The sequence below is a fragment of the Lampetra fluviatilis genome, chromosome 2 (assembly GCF_964198595.1).
Source record: "Lampetra fluviatilis chromosome 2, kcLamFluv1.1, whole genome shotgun sequence".
Taxonomy (NCBI): Eukaryota; Metazoa; Chordata; class Hyperoartia; order Petromyzontiformes; family Petromyzontidae; genus Lampetra; species Lampetra fluviatilis.
Window position 1 is genome coordinate 25,070,874 of NC_136276.1, and position 21,703 is coordinate 25,092,576.

A 21,703-nucleotide genomic window follows, 5' to 3' on the forward strand; every position below is an offset into this window, starting at 1 on the left:
CCCAGTCGGGAGTGAGAGGATCACGTGGTGGGGATCCAGAGTCCCCACGAGGGTTCTGGAAGGGGGGCGTGGCCAAGGGCGGAGCCAGCCACGCCAGGAGAGTCATAAGCGGGGTCCCGAGAGGGATCGTGGCGCTCAACTCTGGGAATGAAGTCGCCGCCCTCGGTCCTCGGTCTCCAGTGTCCACGTGTGGACCAGGCAGCTCGTCAGCTTTCCGGGTCCGACTATAGAATTGTCTCTCCGAGTGTCAGTTAGTTAGCCGTGGTGGTCACCACCATGTGCTGTTATCCTGTCAGAGTTACCCGTTGTGTTAAATAGACGTGTTGCCTCCGAGTACAAGTGTGCGCCTAAGTTAACACACTACACTATAAATAATCTTTAACAGCTCAGGTTAAGCAGTAAACTATTCATTCTTTGGTGTTCGCATTGCTCTTGCACAGTTCTCATTTTAGCACCCTTTGGTCTACAGCACCGGCGAGACGAGGCCATGAAGGAGGCCAATCAGTTTCAAGGACAATGCATCGATTATTTATCAAAGCATATTTGTTTTTAACGTTTTACCGCAAGCATGTGTGGTTAATGCAGACGGGTCTGTCTGGTGTTTCAACATAGGTGTTATTGCCAGAAATGGTAAAGCCTTTTATTTCTTCTCTTTAAATTGACTACATGGTGAAAACTTCAAATACGGAATGCAATGTGCTCAACAGTCGCTGCAATGCTCTATGAAAGAGATGTTGGATTACGTCACAAATGAAAAAAAAACCGAATATGTGCATTGTCATTTCCAGTTTAACATCAAGAAGGGCTGCCGGATGATTTCGAGTTGTGTTGCTGTGTGCATCCCGTACCTTTGCCATGTGACACTTCCACAGTCCACGTGCAGTTCAGGGAATTGGGATAGAAGTTGGGGAATCTCGGTGACAGAATGGTTCCCGTCGATGCCTTTATATATCCTCCGCACAGGGCTAAAGCGAGGGAGAGAGGAAATGGCATCAATGGCATTACTCACACATCGCAACAATGTTAAGATTACATCTTTGTGTACCCGGTAATTGCATACACACGAATGCACGCACGCATGAAAAACGACGTGAGATAGTGAATAAAATGTAAGAAAATTATCGTGTTTCCCAGATTAAGCAATTGCTCATAATACGGTGAAAGAAAAAAAAACTTCTTAGCATTGAAACGCCTCAACTCTTTATCGTATATCTTTGACGAAAAACTTCATAGCTCATCGGATTTCGCCAGGATAAATAACGATTCTGATTCTCGATTTAAAGCTTTCGTGACTGCAGGGATTCATCTTCTTGGTTCTTTCGGTAAAGTCACGTAGAAGGGAAGTAATAAAATAATAAAAATAAAACATAATAAAATCATTCTCACGACGTTTCGGCCACAACGCAAGCAGCCGTCCTCAGGTGAAGAACATGTCTGTCGATAAGACAGAGTCTAAATGACACGTCTTAGGCTTGGAGTGTCTATTTAAGCTGTGAGGGAGGAGGAAGAGAGCCTTGACAAAAGAATTTGCATTTGAAGAGGAATTTAGCATATTTATGGGAAATGCAGGAATGCGAATAGTGCTAATTGTGAAATGCGTGGGAGGTGGGCGGGGGGTTTTCAAAGTCATATTATGCCCATGCATAGGTGCTGCCCCTGCCCCCTCCCTTTGATGCTGCTAATCCTGCATAATGCATGGGCATAATATGACTTTGAAAACCCCCCGCCCACCTCCCACGCATTTCACAATTAGAACTATTCGCATTCCTGCATTTCCCATAAATATGCTAAATTCCTCTTCAAATGCAAATTATTTTGTCAAGGCTCTCTTCCTCCTCCCTCACAGCTTAAATAGACACTCCAAGCCTAAGACGTGTCATTTAGACTCTGTCTTATCGACAGACATGTTCTTCACCTGAGGACGGCTGCTTGCGTTGTGGCCGAAACGTCGTGAGAATTATTTTATTATGTTTTATTTTTATTATTTTATTACTTCCCTTCTACGTGACTTTACCGAAAGAACCAAGAAGATGATTCTGATTCTGACAGAGTAAGCAAATATGCTGCTAACCTAAAACCACTTAATCCACCAAGGGGTGATTAAACAATGCACAATCCTAAAGTGCTAATAAATGATAGTGGCAATGAGAGGTGGCTTTGAGTAAAGAGCTGTCCTCCTGAGCCAAGTATAAGTGTCATCCTCAACGTTCTGACCACGTGCCCCTACTGGACATCTGTGGGAAATATCTTTATAGTTCATCAGTTTCCTCCTGCAGTACAAATATATATTCTGATTCTGAAAGAAAAGAAAACATTCCGATAACTGTTCAAGGTTTGCACTTAAAAATGTCCTTACAATTCAATTGCCTGGCAAATGTAAAACTACGCCAACTACTTTTTCACGAAAAAGTATCAATTAGAGACGCTGATAGTACAACCACGTATGATCAAGTAAACACATTGACGCGCTGTCTGGAAATAATAGTGCTGCAATGAATAAAGCAGCTGAATTCACGACAATACGGTATATAATGACGAGTCTACTGTCCTCAGCAGGACTCACTGAAGAATAGATTAATGGTGCAATAATTATATTGACAGCCTACATATAATTCATCATAATCACACACATCTGCTGCTGCTGCTATTGTAACTCCCGGTCTTTTCAACTCAAGAGAGAAAAAATTGGCTGTTAAAGTCATTACCAGGCACTTTAAATTTTAGCCGTCGGTCGTACGAAGGGCTTGAGAAAGACGACAAATCGTCGAAGAAAGCCGAACACCCGCGTCACGTGACGCAATTTTTCCCCCTCCGAAAATGTTCCCGGGCCAATGCAGACGTTCACTTGTCGTGCCTTTTGTTCTTATTGGCTGGGAATTATTATTTCGAGGCCGACCTGCCAGCGGGCGCAATGCTCATAACAAAAACACACACTTGAGTAGCGGAGTGTTAATCCACGGCACAATGCGAAAGAGAAATCGTTCGTCGCACAATGGTGGGACATTTTACAACAAAATTGCATTCAACGGCAAAAAAAAAACGAGAGCAAATATAAGGGGCAACGAGTGATATAATATTAATTATTCAGGAATATAAGGCGATATGATGCAGCGTCATATTTTGTCAAAATTAAATAACTTCCTGTGTACACAGCACCGCGATGTCAAGAGCGCGCTGTTAATAATGAAACGCGAGGTGAAAAAGCACCACGCACACAAAGATATAGTGTATGCGTACGCATCGATATATACACATACGGTACACTTATAAGGCACATCATCATCATCGGTTGGATATCATATCCAGGATGTTGCAGCTCTGATGACTTCCCGGAAACCAATCCTGGAATTACAGCTGCCGCTCCCCGTCATTTGCAGTCTACCTGTGATGTTCTTCTGCCAACATTATTTTGGTCTCCCTCTGACCTGACACGGTTGCTTTTTTATATTTGTGTGCGCCGATTTCATTTTGCTTCTACTCTGTGCTGTTATTATTTATTCGGTTTTTTTTCTTCTATCATTTTCGGTGACCCAAATGAGACTCCTATCCTGGTCTCTCTGAGGGTTTTTTCAATCTTTCCTGGTCTCACACACACCAATTTTTTTTACCCAAAACTCGAATCGTAGCTTTTTTCCTCCGCGTTTTCTCTCGAAACCGTTACGTAATTTGACGCGACCGTATTGCACAAAATTCTGTCCACGCCAGTTCGCGCAGGCAGTCTGCTTCCGCGTTTTTGTGCCCTAAAATAATCGGTGACTTGGTGCCACGCGTGACATCCGTTGGTAATGCTGCAGCTCCAAAAAATAAATCAGAGCGCTTTGGCATTTCCCACTGGACAGCCGAACAGCGCTGGTGTGGAGCATCACCGTCGCAGGTCGGCAGCTGCTGTGTCCACTGGTGGTTGTCCTGGCAGGTCAGAGGAAGGTCGTGGCTGAGTGAAAATCCTGGCTCGCAGGAGAATTCCACGGACGAGCCGATGGAAAAATCGCCCCCCAGTCGCCGGCCGTGCACCGGAACGGGCAGATCGGGGCAGGAGTGCGCGTCCCACGTCACCCCTAGAATGTGGACACACGTACAAAAGACAAGGGCCCCCCGTATAGCCTTAACAGACTGTTGCGGAAAGTGCTGTTAGCGAGTACCACCGATGAAGGACGGCACGGCACACGAGGGGATGGTTGGCCAGCACCACGCCCGGCCGCCTTTGTCTCTCTAGTGGCGATGTTTACACATTGCACCAGGTACTCATTTGAGGCTGAGTCGAACAAAGGGGGGGGGGGGCTAGCGCCGATTCAGATAATCGTCACTGGTGTTGGGCGTGAGCAGGAATCGAACTCGGGTCGCCGGGTTTAGAAGCGCAGCGTAGCGCTAACCGTTGCACCACCGCTCCCCATACACGTAACAAAGGCACACACGTGCACTCACACTTCCATTTGTTGGCGCTCACAGCATGTGCGACGTTGACAAAGGGGTAATACAAACTAATTACGCGGTGGGGGGGGCGGGTGTGCGGAAACTTTTTGAGTGACAATACAAATCGTTTTTTTAAGCATCGCAGCACATTAATTTCGATACTTCGAAATTAATGCGCTCCACGAATACAGGCGACGCATTAAGACGTTTACGCGCGAAATTCCCGCGACACCCGCTGCATGGCAATACTCTGTGTATCCAACGTCGACCGTCACGTCGCCAACAAAGTGAGGAGAACGTGCAGCAGCCGGACGGCAGCGGCGAGGGGCTGGGTGCACGAAGCTTCTCCCACTGCGCCTCCACCTCGAAAAGGTCAAACGCCCTTCATGTTCCACGCGTGTGAGGAATTACAGATCAGAGGGTGCCATGTTCACATTTAAAACGAAGTTACAACCCTTACCTGAAGCCCGATTATCAGTGTGACACCCGAGGGTTTTTTTTTCTTTTCCCCCCACCGACACTTTAATTATCCATTGTGCGGGGCGATCCGTTTATGTCGAGGCTCCGACATAAAACGAGTTTCTCGAACATTCCTCTTCCTTATTTGAGTGCGCGATTTGCGAGCGGATCGAGCTCCACGCGGCGGAACTTGCCGGCGAGAGCGGGGAGGAGGGGTGGGGAGACGGGGACGTACGTTCGTAGTGCAGCTGGAAGCCCATCCCGGAGTGGCTGCTGTCCGTCGTGAAGAGCAGAAAAAGGTGGCTTCCGCTGCTGACGAGGAAGAGTGGCACCTGCGTGCCGTGGAACGCGCCGAGCACCGGGGAGTACGCCGAGCTGCCGTCGTGCACCTCCAGCACATCGTAGTTGGGCTCAGTCTGGAACCTTCAGGGAGGGGGAGTCAGGTCGTGGTTGGGCTCAGTCTGGAACCTACAACAGTGATGTGTTATCAGCTACACGAGTGGTGTGTTATCAACTAGAGCAGTGATGTGTTATCCACTACAACAGTGGTGTGTGTTTAATGTACAATTTTATTGAGGGCCTGTGTATTGCCTTGGTGTGGTCTGTTTTTGTTGTTATTTTGCTGCCTTGCCCAAGCTTGAGAATTGTATGTACGTATGTTGACCTTCTTTTGCACCATACGTAACCAACCGTGCTTATTGGAGGTACGGCGTACTTGTGCAATTTCCACTTGTATACTTTATCTATGTTACGTATTTATTTTTTCGTGATTTGTTTACCTTTCCTATACTTTGCACTCCTATCGTGTTTTTGGTATGGTTTGTTGTTGTAACTTTCTGACTCACGCCCCTACTGGACATCTGTAAAAAAAAAGCTTTGTAGCTCATCGGATTCCCCCAGGATAAATAAAGATTCAGATTGTGATTGTGAACTACAGTATATCATTAGGCTAAATAAATACACGAAACAATTTAACGTCACATAGGCAGCAGTTCTAATTTCACTGGACCTCCTAAAGGCAGAGGTGGGTTCGTGTAAGAAGCCTGTAACCTGGCCCACGTTTACTCTTTAATCAGCAACACAACACCATCCAAAGATCTGTAACAACCGGAAGATTCACACACGTGCATTGCAATCGTCGAAGGTCTGCGTGTTCGGCAAATGCACGTTCGCACTGACAGTCAACGTCCGGGCAAAGTGAACCTGACACACGCGATTGTGAGAGGCTGACAAAAAGCGCACCCCACCGCTTCTACTATCCACACGAGTGAGCGAATATTACGACGAACAGCAGAATAGATAACCTTGTCCATCATTTTTTTAAAATATAGATATCCTTCCAACTTTTGTTGAGAGGACCGCGAGGATTTGAAAATTTGGTCAAAACACGGCGTGAAGGGCCACAGCGAGGATTCCTTCCTGCCACGTTGAGTTGTGGATGCGCTCTTGTTGATGTCCTCGCTGTACCACACAGAGCACCGCAACGTTGGCACACACAACCTTGAAACGCAGCGAAAACGCCCGATTATCCGAGGTCGGGTCACTGTGCTCATTGGCGCGTTGAACTCGTGCGCCGGTTCTATCGCGAGCTGCAGCACGCTCACCGAGGGCCACTGGCGGGGTGGTCGAGTAGCCACAATCGTATCGGCGGGTAAAACGGATGACCTAAAAGAAGCCATTAGCACACACGGCGACGACGACACATTCCACGCCTTCACCTCCAGTTTACGGAGCTGAACGACGAATGCGATGTCGTATTTTAACTCGGGCGAGTTTTGCACTATCCGCGATTTTGGTTTTTCCCAGGCCATCCGCCTCCCCGACTTCCCCTGCACAATGGAGAGTTGACTCCGATATGAATGACCCTGAGTTGTGCTGCCTGAGCTTGAGGACCGATTCAAATGACCTGTCTGGTGTGCCTCCACGAGCACTCTAATGTATGTGTTGGGCTGATTTGTTTACCTTTCTTGTATTTTGCACTGCTATCATGTTTTTGTACTGTTGTCGTAACGTTCTTACCCTGTGCCTCTACTGGACATCTGTGAAAAAAGCGCTTTATAGCTCATCGGGTTCCTCCAGGATAAATACAGATTCAGATTTTTAAACTGTTAAACAATTTTTTATTTTACCAGGTAAGGCTCACTGAGCTATGTAGCTCTTTTTCAGAAGCGAGCTGGCTATCACAATCGATAGCTCAACGAAGTGGCCTATCGTTGGGTGGAAATGTATTGCAGCCAAATGCTCTAAACGCATGTTCTTGCTAAATGTGGAGGGAAAACCCGGATGACCCGCAGAAAAATCCACGTGACCACGGGGAGAGAGAGACACACAAACTCCAAATATAGAGGCGTCAGAGTCGGGATCGAACCCACGACCTCCTGTATACCAGGCGAGGTAGTTAACATCATGCCTGAGGCCTTGGCCTGCTTGGTATGACTTCTACTACCCAATGCACTTCATGTTTTACCAAACCCTAATTTGACACGTAGGTTCATTTAAATATGTATTACTAGAACCTGTGAAGTTTCACAATTTGAAACCAGCATGAAAGGATAACGAAAAAATGTGCCAAAAGAATTTGTAAAGCAAAGGGCTCAGAAGACTCTCGCCCCTTCCCCTGTCATCCCTATAGCGTGTTGGTACACTTCAGGTTGGAAAAATATAAATTTGTGCAAAAGATAATATATGTTATAAATCAAGCTGAAAGAAGGAAATGGGGTGTTATAATTTTGGAAGAAGCATCCATGGAGCCCGACGAATGTTTCACACCCAAAAAAGTCTTGCCTAAATCGTCTCCATTCCATTTGAAGTTCACGGCTTACGTTAAAATCTAACATTCAAAGAATGCACGCGATCGCACCACGTGGCGGCAAAGGGCAACGTCCCCGTGCTGACGAAGGGGCTGAAACACACTACGCGGCGAGTGTCCCCGTTGCTGATAGTAAAGCGGAAAATTTCTCATCACAAATCTGAACGAAGAAAAAACATTACCGACAAAAAAATTACCCTAAAAAAGTCCGGTGCATTCTTGCGCTGGTAAAGTAAATGAAACCACACTGTTACGCATTACTTGTGAAATAAAAATCTACAAAGGGCATACGCATATACAGCATTGCATTAAAACGTTCAATTATACATGGCCTTGGGAATAGAAAAAAAATGGGATTAATAATGACTAAACGTTATACTGGATATAAAAATGGAATGGACTTACCTCTGGAATGTAATTTTTATGGCATTCCCTTTGTTCACCTCTATGACCCATTCACAAGTGAGGGAGTCCTTGTAGGAGCTGGGCCATCCGGGGGAGAAGATGGTGCCACTGGGCGCCGTCAGATGACTTCCGCAGGGAGCTGGAATAATGATTCACGTCAAGAGCTTTAGCACGCCACTCACGGCAATATCTCAACAGCAAAATGTTGTCCCTTCACCTTCAATCATCGCCTTGGCATTTTATTTAAATAACCTCACACCAATATCAGAAATAAGGCTACGCACATAAATCACTGTCTATGATTTACAAAGGAGCATCCATTCGTATTATTTTCCTCTCCTCCTCCCATTGTTAAATTATTTAAAGTCCCATGGATGAGAAGTTTGAAATGAATTAATGCGCTTCCACTTGTGTTGAATACAAAAAAAAATCACCTCTATCTGAAATACAGGATGAATTCATTGACATCTCGATCCTATTTTATACCAGAAAGACGTTATGCAATCAAAGCATACCACATTGCACCGGTGAACAAACCGCCGTTAATTTATAGTAAATAATCAATAGCTGCTTATAAATACGCATTTAATTTAGAATAGATAACATGAGAGTTGACAACAAAATACCTGCACAATAAAATCACTTGCCATGCCAGCGGCATCATGCTGCTGGAACACACAGCTATTATTTATGTACACGGCTTCCAAAAATAAAGTCAGAATTTGTTATTATTTTTTTGTACGTGGCAATGCACGGGAAATTTTCAGCGACTTCAATGCAATGTGCCGCAGAGGCCTCTCCAAACAATGTTGGGCGTGATGGAATCTTGGCCCACTGATCGCAGCCCCTCCACGCGGAACCGCAAACACCGACGGAGGTGGCTGCTAAACGCGGCCTCGCGAGCACGGACACGCACGCTGACACAGCGTGGACACGCACGCCGACACAGCGTGGACGCACACGCCGTGTCGGCGTGGACGAGCTCGACGGGAGACGCCACACAGGGGGCAGCCGAGAGGGAGACAGCATCGTTGTCATTGTCGCTGTTGTGTAACGCGAGTTACACAACAGTTGCTAAACGCTTCAAGTGCGGCTATGTAACGTGACAAAGTTGCGATCTAATGGATTTAAAATATCTATTAAAGATATACCGTAACAACTTTAACTTAAGCCTTGACACATTTCATGAAAGTCGTTATATATTGTATTATTCATATAGTGTATTGTAAGAGTCAAATATCCAGTTTAACAGACGATTAACAGGAGAGATGACAATTTACAAATGCAAAATGTGTTTCTTACTTGAGAACAAGAACTATGTGCTGAAGGAAACTCTGAAGAGTGTGAACGTTTATAAGGTGCCGGCAATGCATGAGGAGCGCTCTTTATGGCCCCTTCTAAGGACATGCAGATGCTGTACATGAAGAGACATCTCCTAAAGAGTTAACTACATATGAGACTTCCAGATTGAGCTAAAACTCAATAGTTATTTACAGACTGGAAATATTACGAGGGTCAAGATAATTCTATGGAGATGCTCACTTAACTTTTCGCAAACGAAGTCCTGAGATTAGCGCTGCTTCCAAAGTCCTCGTGTTTAAACGCCACATTGAGCGCCGGGCTTTTTTTTACCCAGCAGGATTTGCATCGAAACTTCCACTTCAAATTGCCCTTTTTAACCCTTTGAATTGGCCGCACAGGAATCGTAGACATCCAGAGCCCGTTACGAGAGGAAGCGTAAATGTCGAGTGATCAGCCCTTCTGCAAAAGTCAGCCTTCCCAAATGGCAAGCGGGCGAATCGCCCTTTCAGTCACTTCGAGCAGAGTGGTAATAAACGTAAAAATTAGGAATTCACAGACATTTCGACATGGAACCCAACAACTTTTTTTACGAGCATTTATTTTTTTTTGCTCAGAAAAAGTCCCCGTTTACGATTAATTTCAGATTAATTTACGGTCCGCAATGGAAATCCTCTTGGCGACAGATGAGGGCCGTAGAGAATGCAATTTTGATAAATAAGGCGAGAACTCCATTCCAGCACGACTCTCAGTTTCACATCCGTATGCCGGTCTCTGATTTCGAGCATGGAAATGTGACATGCGCACATTAGTGGAGGAGGGATTTTGGTGAAAGCCAAATGTCTAACGAAGCGCAAAATTACCTTCACACTTGGGTATGGTTGAGCTCCAGTGTATATTCCCGTCCTGCAGCACGCACGTGATGCTCTCGTAGCCTTGTGTCCGCATGAATCCGTTCTCGCACACGAAGAAGACGGACTTGCCGAGTGTAAAGCTGTCTCCAAAGCGGCGGCTGTTGATGGGAATTCCAGGGTCGTGGCATTCGTTGTAACCAAAGGCTGCAGTGAATGAAATGTGAAGCATTCCAGGGGGAAAACATTGAAAAAACGGAGCAGATTTATCTCCGTTTGTATTTTTATTGAGATATATTCATACACGATAGTGGTAAATAACAATTGGTCATATATCAATAAGCATATGCATTGACATGTAACTGTAAAAAAGACAGCTAAAAAAAAGTCCACTCCGTATTATTCGGGGTGATTGAGGGACGTTTTGCCCAGATACAATAAAAAACACAAACAATGAAAAACATAAGTACGATAGGATTTAAGCGTGCACTCATCATTGTTTAACATTATTGTTTGCCGACGTTTCGCGTGTGTGAAGACGTAAAACGTGTCGGTTTTAATGTTTCTTAAAGTAATCGGTTTATTCGAGGACATTTGTGATCTCCTGGGTACAAGCGATGAGCAGTTAATAATTAAACCAGTCACTTAAAGACATCACTTTTACTTTTCCCCCCGAAAACGGTGAATCAACAACCTGGTTAATCCCTCCATGGATAACTGGGGGTTAGCCGTAAAATGTTACGCTACATCAATACAGTGCGTCGACGTAAGTACACAGTGGGGATCTTAAATCACGAGCAAGGGTTTGTTTTAAATAATGTCAAAGTATCACCCTTTCCAAATGCCAAGAGCGAAAATTCTAACGGGGCCTTTAAATCACCCATGAATGGGCCCACAATCCCAACGTTGCTGCCGTCACCATCAGAAGCGATCGATCCGTTCCCCCTGCTGGAATGAAAGCCTCCCCCCGATCCACGCAACAGCCTCACGATCACCGCCATGCAACAGATCCACCTTGCAACATCGGTGGGGGGGGGGGCGAGCTCATTTCATTGTTCCAGCTCGTCGGCGGACTGCCCCATCCACCCCGCTCCCACCACGCTTCACTTCTGTCGGGTCCCCAGCCGTTAACCGTTGCCCACCGGGCACCGTCGCTTCGAGCGATGGGGGTACTGCCCAAGGCCACTGATTTTTTTTTCTGACCGTTCACTAAGCCAGTGGCTCTCAACCCCTGTTTTTTGGCTATTGTGACCCCCCTTTGTTGAATTTTGTTTCTACCGAGTACCGCCTTGCCTGACCCAACAAGTTTCTGCAAAATAAATGTGTGAATTGTAAGTGTGACTGCATTAACTGATGCACTCGCCCGTATTCTTATACAAAGCAAATGCCAGCAACAAAAACATGTTTTAATGCACTTACTTTATATCTAGAAAATGCTCAAGGTTCTTAATGTTTTGAGATTTCTATAAATGTGTGGGTTGGGAAATATATGTACTTCGTATATCTCCTGAAGGGCCACACATTTTAAAATACTGTAACCGCTATTCATTATGGAGGCACTTTCACATTTTTATGCAGCGGCTTGAATAATGTGGCTCTTGGAAATGTAATACCCACCAACGTGTGTGTGTGTGCGCGTGCGTGTGTGCAATGCTATGTCCGGACGTGGAAATTTACTGCCAGTAAAATTAAGCCACGAGCTGCATAGCTCATTACGTTATCTCACGTATGTAAATAAAACGCTGGTGTGAAACAATGCATTCCTAATGCTTAGTGTGACTCAAGCCGCCCGGTGACCGTATTCCAAATCGCCACTGGCGGCTGAATTGAGAAAGAAGCAACAGTGGGGTACAGTAGTTGGAAGTGAAGAGGGTTGCTATTTTTTTAAATCTCGGCCACTGTGGGGTGCACGGTCAGTTTGGTTTCAGAATAGCAGCCTCCGCTCGCCGATGGTGCATACGATAGCGATCCAATTAAGATTGGCTCCCATCGTGATTGGCCGATCTGGTTGTGTCCTATCGGCCAGTCAGCAAAGGCAGGCCTGGATAAGTTTTCTTACCGGTTGTTTTGTGTTATTTAAGCTTGTTGACCCCAGGAAAGCTCCACCGAGTCTCATGTACCCTAGTCCCCTGGTTAAGTGACATCGGTTAACGTTTTTTTCGGTTAACGTTTCGCCTCCCAAAGGACCCTACGGTTTCGACTTAACGTTAACATTCTGATTAACGGTCACGTGTTTACGTTATTCACGCGGGCGCCAAATTTCGGCCAATCCGAGTGCTCCTAAAGTGGGGTTGAGCCACGCCCTCAGCCAATCAGCGACTCCCATTTATGAGCGTTTAGACCTCGACTGGCTTTGTTTACATTGTAACGTCTTCTGTTTTGGCGGTGGAAACAGCTCTCTTGCACTATATTTGATTAACACTCATTTCGGTTCACAGTAATTTTCGTGGAACGGATTAAAAACTTTATCCGAAGGACTACTGTTTAACAATATTTAAGTTGCATAATTTCACTGTTCACTTGACGAATTTCGTCAAATTGGGACGATGACCCCGGTATGCACGATTGACCCCGGTACATTTGACCCTGGCACTATTGACCCCGTGTCTCAAGAGCCAAACTGTGAGCAAAGAGGGTGAGGGGGCCCCGACAAAGCATGAAGACTGAGTGCGTGAGCGAGCGAACTCACTGTTGTAGGTGATGTTGAAGCCACGGCCGGACATGGAGTGGTCCGTGTGGAACTCGAGGCGTGCGACGTGCCCGCTGCTGGACAGGTGCGACGGGATAGCGCTCCCCGTGAACGTGCCCAGGATGTCGCCCTCCTCCTCCTCGCCATCGCGGACGGTCAGGAAGTCGAACGGGGTCTCCACGTCGAAGTCGTTGAACGTGATGTGGATGCGGCTGTTGGGCTCGGTGATGATGAGCCAGACGCAGTTGAGGTATCCCCCGTAGCCGTCCGGGTAGTTGGGGGAAAGTACGATGCCAACCGGCGCAGTGTAGTTGAAGAAGCACGAAACTGAAAGGTGAGAAATGGAGTAGTGGGTTTCATAGGTCACCTACACAATCCTTGACCTGCATACAGGATTAAAATAAAGAAAGTATAATGTCTACTTAAAATAAAATAAAAACCTAACACATTCGTGTCCGTGCAAGTTAAAACATATATCACAGGCGACGTTTCAGGCAATGGCCCTTCTACGTTGCACGTCAATAGAGGTCAGAGAGAGACCGCGGATTAGAGTCAGATGCTGCCCTTAACACCACGGGTCCCTATAAGAATCTCTGTTAAAAAGGGGTTTCTGATGAACAGTTTAATTTGAATTTTCATATGAATAGTTACCTATTGGTAGCGTGCAATACTTCAAATACAGTGGGCATTTAGAATTGACCGCAAAGTTAACTTGAAACGTACATATGCACTTGGGCATGTTGGCTGTCCATTGGTTATTGCTCTGACAGGCAATGCTCTTCTCTCCCACCAGCTCAAACGCCGGGTGGCACTCGAACGTCAGCCGGTCGCCGTGCACAAAGGACGAGCCCTCTCGTCGCCCGTAGGCCGGAGTTCCAGGGTCTCCACAGGTGCCCTTCTCAATTTCTGCAAAGCAAACGAGAGTTTCACCTCTGAAACAGCCGCTCAGACAAGTTCCCCCCCCCCGCACCTCCCATTCGCACGGTTGGCTACGTACGGTGCGAAGGAAGTTCAATGTACATTTATTTCTGTCAGAATTTTTTACCTTCAAGAACCTGTGCATAATCATTCCTGCATTCGTTGCACAATGAGAGCAATGTGCGCATCACAATGCAGCAATGTTTGAGTTTCACCTGCAACCACTTCCTACCTGAAGTTCTCTGTCTCTCACTGGCAGCAAAAGTCATGAATATCTCACACTGGCCACCTCACCTTGACGCTTGGGCTCAATGCATGTTATTTTTTTGTTTACCCAGAAAAGCATGACTGAGTCTAGCCTCATTTCAGAGGAGGGTCTTGCCAAGTTTTCTCCGGAGGAGGAGATGTTGCTGTGTGTCATGCCGATTGAGTCATTCGCAGGTGAGTTTTTTTTCCAACATCGGTAACGTTGTGTGCCTGTTTCTGCTGTGGGAGTAAACCCATGTGGAACATGGGGAGAGAATGGCACCCAAGTCGAGAATCAAGTCCAGGCCCTTCTTGCCGCGAGGCACACGTGTTACCACTACGCTGCCACCCTCTCGCTAATGTATACACATCTGTAATAAATTATTCCAGCACTTTGCTCTTGTACCGAGCGCTATAAAGTGGTGCACATTGAGACTCGGGCACTGATAGCAGCTCGCTAGGAAGAGGCCACATTTACTGTACAGCGATAATCCGAGTCCCCTTTCAGGTCATGTATGTGTAATAAACGACTGGACCACGATGTCTGGCTCAGTGTCCTTTATTCGGTTCGTACTGTATTCCCACACGGCTGTCTCTACTCTGTAGCTTCTCCACGGTGCTGACTCCGATGTCGGCCCGGTCCACAACAGCAGCCCCGCTGCTGTTACTCTCACACAGCCCCCCTTGGCTGTACTCGCTGCAACTCCTCTCTCCTTCTTCCTCTGTGCAGCTCTGACAGCCTCGTGCTGTCTCTCCCTCTTCTCTCCCGCCACACCTGGCAGCCACACCGCTGCCTCTAACACGCAGCCCTTCTGGCTGTCTTCTCCGCAGCTGCACACCACTCCGTAGCTTCCTCCTGTCTTCGGGGTTGGCTCCCGATGGCCGTCGGTGCCCCCCCTCTTCTCACTCGCCCGCGTGGCCTCACTCTTTTCCGTTCACACCCCGACTGACTTCCCCTTCCGGTTTACCCGCTTAAGGACCCGAACCTTCCACCCACGTCACATGGCTCCACCCCCCGTGACGTCACATCCGGAAGGTCGCTTACGCCCGCATTACACCACCCTCCCCCGTAGAAAAATCCCAGCCGACCTCGGCTGACCAATAGCAAATCGTAATGCGGCGAATCGACCTTCCCCCCTAAAGGACACTAAGCATACAATGTAACAGCAAGAACAACAACAACAACGCAATTAACATCAACGAATGTACAAAAAGCATGCAATAAATACAACTGTAAGAAAAAGATAACAACACAGCAACAATCAACGAAACGTAAGCGATTTGGAACGTGTGCGGGTCGCCGGCCCGTCCCGGACGGTCGGCGGCCCACTCGCAGAACGGGAATGCGATGAAAGTCGAGGAATGACAGGGGGTAATCCCCCTGTCGCAGCTGGAAGTCCACCAACGTCCTGTGTCCCTAAAGAATTAGTCTTGGGCTTGTCCCGTGACCGTGCCTGCAGCTGGGTCTGAAGGGCTGCAGGGCTCGAAGGTCCCGCAGACCTGGCAGGCGTCCTCCGAGCAGGGCCCCTCGTCCCCCGCAATGTCACGGCCGGCCTGTCTGGAACAGGTACGACAGGCGCTCTAGCAAGATCAATGGACGCAGGCAGGGGAGAGTCAGCAGCAACAGACCCCGGCAAGGCAACATTGGGGGATGACGCATCATGTAAGGGAGCAACATATGGTTTCAAGCGCGACGTATGCACAACCCAGCGACGAGATCCAATTTGGACGCGTGCTGACTGTGGGTTGGGAACCGCAATGAGGCGTACGGGACCATGCCAGGGTTTGTGCAATTTCGGAGAGGTTCCCGGACGTACCTGTGGACAATGAAGCCAGGCTAGGTCCCCAACCTTCCAGGGGTACTCCCCCTCGGACCGTCGCGCATACCGCTCGTTCCGGGCCTGGGCTTTGGCCGTAGCCACGCGGGCATTCTCCCGCGCCTCCGTGACTCGGCGAACCGTGTCCTGAATGTATTCAGGAAGTGGTTTACGAGGTCCCTTCACCCCAGTTCCCAATTGCACATCCACCGGCGGCACGTTTTCCCGACCATACATAAGGTAAAACGGCGAATACCCTGTAGCCGCATGAGGCGTCATCCTGTATGCCGAAAGCACTCCGGGGATGTGCAGATCCCAATCTGATTGTTGTTCGCTCACGGTATGGCAAAGCATGGCAGACAATGTCCTGTTCAGCCGTTCAACCATACCATCCGTCTGCGGATGGTATGGGGATGTCCGTACTTTCTTAGTCCCAAGGCCCGCGCACACTTCCGCCAATAATTTAGAAGAGAAATTCCTGCCCTGGTCCGTGAGGAGTCTCTCAGTCGCCCCCTTGTCCATAATATACCCAAACAAAAAGGCGTCGGTAATGGCCGCGGCCGACTGATCGGGCAACGGCCAGGCCATCGGCCAACGGGAGAGGTACTCAACCCCTACCAGCAAATATTTATTACCCCTCGCCGATGGTGGAAAAGGTCCCAATATGTCCAGTGCCACCAATTCATTGACTCGAGACACCTGAATCGACTGAAGAGGCGGCACGTAAGGATGTTTCGGCGGCTTACGTCGTGCACACGCAGGGCACGCGCGCACGTGCCCTACGACATCTGTCGCCATGCCGTGCCAAAAATAATGACGTTGCAACGTCAACAAGGTCTTCTGCACCCCTAAATGTAAGAGAGTGTCACAATGGAGAGTTCTAATCAACTCGAATCGCAAGGACGTTGGTACCACCAGGCGCCAACGTTCCTGGAACCCCTCCCGCCACATAAGCAGACCATCTCGGAGAGCGGTTTGCGGCCCCACAGCCGTACTCGGACTCCCATTGTCCCTAGCAGACCGCTTCCGCAAGGACACCAACGACTCATCCATCATCTGTTCCCGGATCCAGACAGACCGCGGCAGATTCAAAACCCCGTCAGCCGGTTCCATCGGAGTGTCCGACTTCTCGACGGCCAACGTAAGCGGCTGAGGGGGGTTTGGAATCGGCGAACACCTATGCGTCCCCGACGCACATTTACAAGGGGCGCGCCGCGGTAATCTGGAAAGTGCGTCAGCGTTCGCATGGCGCACTCCCTTCCGATGTTGAATTTGGAAGGAAAATTCCTGTAGCGTGTCCAACCAACGTGCCAACTGTCCGGATGGCTGGTCAATTCTAAGGGCATATTGCAAGGCCGCATGATCCGTACGCACAATAAAAGAACGACCGTAGAGGTATGGTCGAAATTGCCGTAGGAAAAAAACAACCGCCAATAGTTCTCTGCGAGTGACACAGTAGCGGGTTTCCGCAGGAGACAAGACTCGGCTACCATACGCCACGACACGCTCTACACCCCCTTTAGACTGTGATAATACCGCCCCAATACCCGTGTCACTCGCGTCCGTATCAAGAATGAATGGGTGATCGAAATCGGGATAATCCAATGTTGGGGCCGTGGCCAATAGATCACGCAGACTCCGAAAGGCCGCCTCCTCCGGCTGTCCCCAAACAAACTTCCGTCCTTTACCCGTAAGGAGATGCAAGGGCCTCGCAATCGTCGCAAAACCCGGCACAAATCTTCGGAAATACGAGGCAAATCCCAAAAACCGCCGAACATCCCCCACGGTGGCCGGAGTCGGCCAATCCCGGACGCACGCCGTCTTTTCCGGATCCGTGGACACCCCCTCAGCACTCACAATGTGCCCCAAATAGCGGACGGACCGTTGCAGTAGGTGACATTTCTTTGGTTTGAATTTCAATTTGGCAGAACGCATCCTCGTGAACACTGTCTCCAGCCGCGTCAAATGTTCATCAAATGTGCGGCTGAAGACAATAATATCATCCAAATATATAAGACACGTCTCCCACTGCAACCCCGACAAAACGAGCTCCATCAATCTTTGAAATGTAGCAGGGGCCGCATTCAATCCCATCGGGAGACAGTTGAATTGAAATAACCCCTGCGGCATACGGAATGCGGTTTTCTCCCGTGAGGACTCGTCAAGGGGAAGCTGCCAAAATCCCGAAGAGAGGTCCAGTGTGGAAAAGAACTTAGCCCCCGACAATGCGTCGAGGGAGTCATCCATACGCGGCAGGGGGTACGCATCTGCCACCGATATCTTATTCAATTTCCGGAAATCAACACAAAATCGCAATTTGCCATCCTTTTTCTTAACCAAGACGACCGGAGCGCCCCATGGGCTGTTAGATGGCGATATAATGTCGGCAGCCAACATGTCTTCCACTGCCCCCCGCACGTGTTCTCGCTCCGCAGGACTCATCCGATGCGAATTTAATCGAATAGGGGCAGCATCGCCCGTCTCAATGTGATGGTAAAGCAACGATGTGCGGCCCAAATCCAAATCATCGGAGCTGAACACATCGGAATATGTCAACAACAATTTACGCAGCGCACCACGTTGCTCCATGGACAGGGAAGAATTTCCGTCACATAAGTCAGCAACCCAACGATTATCCGAACCCCTTGGCTCGGAAACCCCAGCAACCACTCCCCGGCTATGCGGACAATCATGCGTCGCAAACGCCGTAGTGGCATGTGCCACAACCGTACCGGCCGGAACACGGACGTTTTCCCCCCCCGCATTAAGCACCTGTAAAAACGGTAATTGATCCGGCCGGACGATGGTCTGTGCCCCCACTAACGCCAACCCGGTTGTTATCGTGGCGGACGGTGACAACAAGACCCCTACTGCTCCTAGCCGATCAGGCAGGGGCTTCCGATACCGCAAGGGTATAAGCATCTGTGTACCAGGTGGGATGTCCACAGATGCGACGGACAGCGCCTGCACTTGTACGGCCGAAGCAGGTCGCCCCCAGGGCGACGGCAGAAACGAGATTTGACGGCCCCCCGGCAGTTCAATACAATTCTCATTGATTTTGATCAAAATGGGCATCTTAGCCAAAAAATCGGTGCCTAACAAACAAGGAATCGCCAAAGATCTCGATATTAACACAACGCCCGAGGCCGACACATCCCCAATAGATATCTTAGCATCCACCTGGCCCACGATACCCATGCTACCCCCGTTCGCAGCGACGCACGACCCATAAACCGGACGCACAGCCCCCGGCGGGATGCCCAACAGATGGAAAATGACATCCGAAATAATAGTCGCAGACGCGCCGGAGTCGACCAAAATGCGTACGTCCACCCCTTGTATAGACCCCGGTACAGTGGACGAACCCGTAGCGGCCGCGACGACTCTCCGTGCCAACTTGCGCCACTGCGTGACCGAGCGACAAGGCCCCGTCGAAGGGCTTTCTTTAACAACAACATTAGGATCGCGCAACGAAGGTGATGGGTGAGGTGTAAAGCCTTGCCGGGTGTCTGGTGCGTGCCGACATGCCTGTTTCGGAGGATCTTTAGTCGGCTTGTCCGGTACCGAGGCCTCCTGCTGCGGCGGAGCCGGGAAGCGGGCCCAGCAGTCTCTGGCGTAGTGGCCCCTACGCCCGCAGCGGAAACATTCGGCATCGTTGCGCCGAAGCGCAGGCCTTGCCTCCCGACGGCCCCGTTCCGGTAGCGCAGCGCGCGGCCTCGGCCCGCCGCATCCCGTCCATGGAGCGGAGGCGGCCGTCAGCTGTTGAGGGCCCCGGTCATCCGGAACGTAGACAGCCTGCGCAGGGTTCCACCCCAGCGCATCCCCTTCTTTGACGGGCCCCCCCGTCCACGCCGTCACTTGTTTCCAGCGACGAAGATTGAATTGCGCATCGAGACACTTAGCAGCCGTCCGGGAAGTTAGTTTCTCATGCCCACACACAGGCATGGGGATCCCTAGATCCCGAGACAGCTCCAACATTTTCCCTAATATGAGAGGCTCGAGCAGGTCCTGTGGCGTCTCAGGATAAGCTGCCATGGCCAGCTCCAGCACCGCACCCCTGAACGCCACGGGCGACTCCTCTGGTGCTCGTTGTCGTTGAGCGAATCGCCGATGCGCATCATCTGGTGGCTCATAAGCGTCGGCCATTTCTTGAAAAACACCACATAAAGTTGCCTTCTTATCGGTCGTTATGGAACGGAAAAATCGGACAGATTCGTCGTCTAGGAGAGTCGGCAACACCTCCAAAGCCTCAGCATCGGTCCATCTTGCTGTGCGTACCGCCGCCAAGAAGCGGCAGGCGAAAGCGCTCCAGTCCCCACCGATGGAAAATTCTTTAACTGTGCTAAGGTGGCGACTCCGACTCCTCTTCCCGCCGTCTTCCAATGGTGGTGGTTGTGGTGGCAAATTCAAAATGGCGTCGGCCCGCGGCGTGGCCAAGATGGCGGTTTGGCGCCGCGGAGCGCGCAAGATGGCGGCTTCTTGCCGCGTGGCCAATGGCGGCGGCAGGGCAGGCAACGTGGCGGCCCGCGGAGCACCAACTGCGTCCTCCATCGTCCCTGGTGCGACGAGATGGCATAAATGCGTCAGGACGTCCTTTAGTGCCTCCAGTTGTACCGCCATCTCTTGCCATCTTTGATCAGCGTCCGATGATGTCGACGGACCCGCCACCGCGCCGACATCCTCCACTCCCGTCCCCGTGCTCGCCTCAGCAGGGCTCTCCTCCACCACCCCAGCAGAATCCGTGGTTGGAGGGAGTTCGTCGTCGTCGGACAAAGAAGCCGATGCAGGCGCCGGATTAACTTTCTTCCTCACTTGTTTCGACATGCCGTTCCACTTCTGACACCAGTGTAATAAACGACTGGACCACGATGTCTGGCTCAGTGTCCTTTATTCGGTTCGTACTGTATTCCCACACGGCTGTCTCTACTCTGTAGCTTCTCCACGGTGCTGACTCCGATGTAGGCCCGGTCCACAACAGCAGCCCCGCTGCTGTTACTCTCACACAGCCCCCCTTGGCTGTACTCACTGCAACTCCTCTCTCCTTCTTCCTCTCTGCAGCTCTGACAGCCTCGTGCTGTCTCTCCCTCTTCTCTCCCGCCACACCTGGCAGCCACACCGCTGCCTCTAACACGCAGCCCTTCTGGCTGTCTTCTCCGCAGCTGCACACCACTCCGTAGCTTCCTCCTGTCTTCGGGGTTGGCTCCCGATGGCCGTCGGTGCCCCCCCTCTTCTCACTCGCCCGCGTGGCCTCACTCTTTTCCGTTCACACCCCGACTGACTTCCCCTTCCGGTTTACCCGCTTAAGGACCCGAACCTTCCACCCACGTCACATGGCTCCACCCCCCGTGACGTCACATCCGGAAGGTCGCTTACGCCCGCATTACATATGTAACATCTCCATATATATGTAATAATCCTTCAGGAGACGGCTTCGGAATCGGTCCTTTTATTTCCACTCCACAATACACTTTGCTCACTCACTCTCCGTTGCTGGCAGACAACGGAGAGAGGACAGACCACGCACTAAGTCCCCACCGCGCACGTGGCAACCCCAGCCCCCGTCCGCGCGTGACCCTGCTCTTGTCAGTTTCAGTCTGCTCTCGATCGTTCTCCTCCACTCGCTCTTAATACCTTCGTCACGTGGTTCCCCCAGCCAATCGTTCATGGACAGCTTCGACCATTCTCGATGGTTCCCTGTCAATCCCGGGACCACGCCCCTCATCCGGCTCCCCATTAGCTGGGGCCCCGAATGGCTAGGCCAATCACTCCTGATGACCTGTCGTGATGACGCATGGGCCAT

At 49.7% G+C, this 21,703-nt stretch overlaps 1 protein-coding gene across 4 annotated transcripts in view; it reads right to left on the reverse strand.

The window, feature by feature from the left end:
- The window catches only part of LOC144944586 (CUB and sushi domain-containing protein 1-like), a 785,462-nt gene that overhangs the window by 274,541 nt on the left and 489,218 nt on the right, over window positions 1-21,703 (reverse strand). For all 4 annotated transcript variants that reach the window (XM_078872870.1, XM_078872887.1, XM_078872877.1 and 1 more), the window contains exons 13-19: window positions 13,646-13,828; window positions 12,923-13,249; window positions 10,246-10,440; window positions 8,084-8,222; window positions 5,105-5,292; window positions 3,867-4,055; window positions 849-965 (exon numbers count right to left, since the gene is read on the reverse strand). In XM_078872870.1, coding sequence (XP_078728996.1) covers window positions 849-965; window positions 3,867-4,055; window positions 5,105-5,292; window positions 8,084-8,222; window positions 10,246-10,440; window positions 12,923-13,249; window positions 13,646-13,828 — 1,338 coding nt within the window. The remainder of the gene's footprint in view (window positions 1-848; window positions 966-3,866; window positions 4,056-5,104; window positions 5,293-8,083; window positions 8,223-10,245; window positions 10,441-12,922; window positions 13,250-13,645; window positions 13,829-21,703) is intronic.